Below are 5,691 nucleotides of genomic sequence, written 5' to 3'. Positions count from 1 at the left end.
ATATATATATCATTTATAAACTTTCATTTGAGTCTTTAGGGTTGCAAGCAGTGGCAGATCTAGGTGGTGGCGAGATAGGACGGCGACTCTAGCTATATTCGTGGATCGCCAGAGCCACAGGGGCGGAGCCAGTTGATTGTTCGAGTTTGTGATTGTAGAGACGAAGGCTGAAGTGGGGAAAAAGGAGAGTTCTTTTTTTTTCTTTGGAGCTTGGGCTGGTGATTGGACAATGGGGGGAAGAAGAAGAAGAGTTGCAGAGACGAAGCCAGTTGCAGAGATAAAGGCTGCAAGGAGGGAAGAAGAAGAGCTCCATTTTTTTTGTTCTTTTGGGCTTGGGCTGGTGATTGGACCATGGGCCTCTTTTTGTTTAAAAAATATAGCCCATAGAGGAAATCAATGATTGGTTGGTCCATCATCCATGGTATTTCCCCCAACCCAAACTCTAAATCCCCAACATTTGAAACCGGCAGCAAAGACACAAAGACGCAAAGTGAAATCCTTCCTTCCATTTCCATATTTCCATTCGAAGCATAAGTAGCAGCTGCGACGCCTGCGAAGTGGGAAGTGCAACTGTGCGAGCGGTGGACCATGCACGAACTGGTACGATGTCAGGTACGAATATCCGACGATCGAGTCCGAGCAAGCAGTGTGGGTCTAAGGTAATTAATTTTTTTTCCTTCACTCTCTTGTTTTTTAGATTTATGGTTTTGCTTGAATTTTACTTATAATTAATTATCAGATTAATTGAATTATAATTATTTTTTTATGACTGAGTTTTTCAGATTATGAGTTTTATTGGCATGGATAATTGGATTTGTGCATTTCCTTAACCAGATTATGGGTTTTGTTTATTAATTGATATGTGCTGATGGTTTATGGATGGTTGGATTAAATCAGTAATATTTTTATGTAGGATCCATTCAACTTCTATTTCTCTAAAACTAGTCTTGTAGTGGAAAATGATTGCAGTTTTTGTTGTTCATTAAAGGGTTTTAAGTAATTAACTGAGATTGCTTATTTTGTCTTGATGTTGTTAGCTTTGTTCCTTAAGTTTATCTTGCTGGTAAATTGCTCATGTGGCATATCTTAAATTCTTTTAATTCGAATTGCTCTAAGCGTGATTATGTACTTTTGTTGCATTATGTCATGGTAGAAAATCAAACAAGTGTTTGATTGTTTTGTATCGTATTTTTTTTAGCATTTTGAGTTATATTGAACTATATTTTCATATGTATATAATTTTTACTTTTTAGTGCATTTACATATATATATTAAACAATTTTTAATATTATTTAATCAAATTTTAATAAAATACTAGGCTATTACGATCGTTGATTGTCGACAGTCAACGATCAAAGTCAACTTCCACCATAATTGAACATTGATGTTGGATTCGCCCCTAGTTGCAGGCCAGCAAGAGAGATTCAATCCATAACAATAACACAAATAGCTAATATACAAATTTCTAATTTCAATTGAAAATTTCATCTATGACCATTTTTCAACCTCAAATTTTATTTGGTTCGATTGCTTGTAGTCTCTGCGGGACAGCAGATTCACATTTTATTCAAAAAGGATAAAATAACTTTTCCTAGTATACTTTGATTGAAGGGTGGTGCCTATAAATAAGCTCAAAACTTAATCTTATTTCAAAATTCCATTTCCACTACTAATTTAGCTCAAAATGGCGAAAAGCATTCTCTTCTTCAGCATTGTAGCTTGCCTTTGCATTTGAGCCTACACCTCTGAAAGATTTCTATGTTGCAGATGCTACTGCCTCAGGTAATACTTTTATTAGCATTTCATGTTATACTTTTTGTTTATGAAAATAAATGGCAGAACTAAATTCTAACTTTCAAGGAGAGTAAATGGCCCATGCCTGTTTCGGCTGATGATTTTTCATTCAGCGGGCTACACTTACCTGGTAACACATCCAACCCTGTTAGTCTCGCGTGACACCAGCTACTGTGGTTCAATTGCTAGGTCTCGACACTCTGGACATCTCATTTGGTTCATATTGACTCAACCTATCTCACACTCACCCCTGAGCCACTGAAATCCTAATTGTTGTTGAAGGTTCTCCTCACCACCTCAAACTTGGATAACAAGCACATTACTAAATGACGTCGGGAAAGATAGCGATTATCCTACAGGCTCGTTACAACATATAATTCACAAAGAGAAGTACGAAAGAAAACGCCTCACAAAAACACAGAGAAATTTTCTGTAATTAGCTCAATTTTATTATCAATGCAGAATGACGAAAATAAACCCACAAACCAGATTAAATAGCTAAGAAAATTCAAAAATATGAAAAATTTAACAAAAATGAAAAAATCCCAAAAATCACACCAAAATAAAATATGAAACAAAAAAAGTAAGTTGCCAAAAATTTCGCTCAATCCGGGTTCTCTAACATATAGAAAAAAGGAAAAGAAATATTACCATAAATAGTAAAAAATAATTAAAAATTGAATATTGAAAAGGAAAATAGCAGATTTTGGGCTCGAAGTTGATGCCCGGTGAGCATAACTTGGTGATCACGATGTGCGTGCCGAAATGAGTTTGTCGGATTGGGTCATAATAACGATTCTGATAACCGTAGCCAAAGTTATGGCCAAATTACCAAAACGTATCATAATTGCCCCAATTAAGGAAAGATTGCATTTATTTTCCATCTTTGCGCCGATCCACCATCTCATGGTATCTCAACGCCATCAACATGCTATCTGACATATTAGCATCACTTGACTCGAATCTTCATGTATCAGTCGCCCCGAGTTGAAAAGAACTCGCTCTCGAATTCACATTAGTTTCATCGAACACAAAACATGGACTTAGATGTTTCACATTGAAGACATCGAAAGTCTTCAAATGGCTGGGAACGCGCAACCTGTAAGCATTATCATTGATGTTCTGCAGCACTTCACATGGTCCAATATCTACTCTTTAAACTTATTATACTCCCTAACTGGAAAACGTTAACAAGTTAATACTGCCCACACAAAATCACCAACATCAAAGAGCACCTAATGATGGTGACTATCTGCCTGAGCTTTGTACTTGGAATTACTCTCCTGAATGGACAACTTCACCTGTTCATGGATACCCCGGAGATGTTCTGCCATCTCATCAGCCTTGTGAATGAAACGACCCACACATAGGATAAGGGCTAAATCAAGTACTCCTGATGGTTTTTGACCATAGGTAACTTCAAATGGACTCAATCCTGTGGTTCTGTTCTTTGATCGGTTATAGGCAAATTCTGTCTGAGGTCATGCCAAATCCTACTACTTCGGTTTAGTCCTTGTCAAACTTCTCAAAAGATTTCCAAACTCTGATTTACCACCTCTGTCTGACCATCTGTTTGGGGGTGGTAGGCATTGCTAAAATTCAACTTCGTTCCCAGTTTCTCCTACAAGTTCCTTCAGAAATGACTCATGAAATTAGTGTCATGATCAGATGTTATTGATTGGAGAACACCGTGTAAATGCACAATTTCCCTGAAGTATGAGCAATCAGAGTAGCATCCATCATCTTCCGACAGGCCATAAAATGAGACATCTTTTAAAATTTGTCAACCACAACTGGAATGGAATCTATCACTCGTTGTTTATGGGGTAAGCCCAATATAAAATCCATGCTCACATTAAACCAAGGAGCTTCAGGTACAGGTAATGGCGTATAGCGTCCAACACTAGTAAGAGCTCCTTTGGACTTCTGACATACATAACACTGTTCCACATAATGCGCCACATCACTGCTCAATTTAGGCCAATAATAATTAGAAGAAACCAACACCAATGTTTTATCTCGCCTAAAATGTTCCTCGTTATGAAGTTCACTAATGATCTGCTACCTTAGTGAACAGTTTGGAATGCACAACTACAATCCACGAAACAGATAACCATTTTGCAAAACAAAATCATGTCGGTGAATATCAGTTACCTCCTGAATTATCTTCCCAAAGGAAAGATCTGCAGCATACATATTAAGAAATGCTTCAGACCTGACAACTCTGGTGCTCATAATGGTGAGGAGTAATGTGCGATGGCTCAATGTGTCTGCTACTCGATTCAAACTTTCCGCTTGATGCCTTAGTGCAAATGTAAACTCCTGCAAGTACGCTACCCACTTTACATGTTGCCTACTCAGCCTGTGCTGACCATTGATGTACTTCAAGGCCTCATGATAAGGACGAACTCTCTCTATACCAGGTAATGACACCAATGCTTCAAAGTCTGAACTATGGCATAGAACTCCAAATCATAGGTAGAATAATTTTTATTTGATCCTGACAGCTTCTCGTTGAAAAAGCTACTGGATACCCCTCCTAACTCAGAACACCACTAATGCCAACTCCAGACGCATCACAATTTACCTTGAACACACTCTCAAAATTCGAAAGTGCCAAGATTGGGGCCTCTGTCATCTTCTGCTTAACTAATTGAAAGATGGCCTCTGTCTTCTTGGTCCACTGAAAATCACGTCCTTTAAGGCACTTCGTGATAGGAGCAATCCGAGTGCTGAAATTTCTGATGAACCAGCGGTAGAGAATGCTAATCTATGAAAACTTCTGACATCATGCAAACTTTTTGGTTTGGGCCAATTCAAGACTGCCTCAATTTTGGATTAATCTGCATGAACACCATCAGTATACACAACAAAACCCAAAAAAATTACAGAAGTTATGAAGAAAGAATACTTATTCTGATTGATGAATAAGCGCTCCATCCTAATTATATCAAAATAGCACAAAGATGATCAAAATATGACTCACACATCGGACTATAAATAAGTATGTCGTCAAAGTAGACTACCACAAACTTCCTCATGAAAGGTCGTAAAATCTTATGCATAAACCTCATAAAAGTGCTGGGTGTATTGGATAGTCCAAAGGACATGACCATCCACTCGTACAATCCATGCTGCATCTTAAACGCCGTCTTCCACTCATCTCCAGGCCTGATTCTGATTTGGTGGTATCCGCTTTTATGGTCCATTTTTGAGAAGATCTTAGAGCTGGACAACTGATCTAATATGTCATCCAGACTGAGAATTGGAAACCTACAGTTCACTGTAATCTTATTAATTGCTTTGCTGTCAACACACATCCACAACGACCCATTTTTTTCGGTACTAGTAGAGCATGAACTGTACATGGACTTATACTTTCACGAATTTAGCCCCTTTCCAATAATTCTACAACCTGCAGCTGCAACTCTTCAGCTTCTTTGGGATTGAGGCAACATACTGTTCAGTTTAGCATACTCGGCCCCAGGATAAGTTCGATTTAATGTTGAATATCCCTCATAAGTGGTAACCCCGGAGAAAGATCTTCTGGCATCAAATCAGAAAACTCCATTAGCAGCTGTTGCACTTCTACTAGTAAATTTGAATCCTCCTTTAGTTCACCGTTCTCACGGGGTAGTAGAGCATATACCACTTTTTCATACCCAACCTCTACGAAGACTCTGAACATAGAAAGCAGGTTCTTATTATTAATTACCAGGGCAGGGGTGGTTTCGTCCCTAAAAGGTGCCAAAATAATTTTCTTTCTTTTGATGCTAAGGGAATAAGTATTTCTTTCGCCCATCATGAATAACGCTGCGAACATACTGCTAAGGTCGTCCTAATAATACATGACACGCATTCATAGATACCACATCACACTAAATATTATCAAAATCT

General features: G+C 38.1%; 1 protein-coding gene across 1 annotated transcript; it reads right to left on the bottom strand.

Moving 5' to 3' along the window:
- Positions 1-3,029: 3,029 nt before the first annotated feature.
- Positions 3,030-5,114, bottom strand: LOC111373985. Its single transcript, XM_022996583.1, has 5 exons — positions 4,864-5,114; positions 4,339-4,535; positions 3,949-4,241; positions 3,649-3,852; positions 3,030-3,269 (listed from the first exon to the last, which is right to left on the bottom strand). Exons 1-5 carry the CDS (start codon positions 5,112-5,114, stop codon positions 3,030-3,032), a joined length of 1,185 nt encoding a protein of 394 aa, XP_022852351.1.
- Positions 5,115-5,691: the final 577 nt, after the last annotated feature.

This window comes from Olea europaea, unplaced genomic scaffold (genome assembly GCF_002742605.1).
Source record: "Olea europaea var. sylvestris unplaced genomic scaffold, O_europaea_v1 scaffold119, whole genome shotgun sequence".
NCBI lineage: Eukaryota > Viridiplantae > Streptophyta > Magnoliopsida > Lamiales > Oleaceae > Olea > Olea europaea.
Note: the sequence above shows the minus strand (reverse complement) of the source record. Positions and strands in the feature narration are given on the sequence as shown.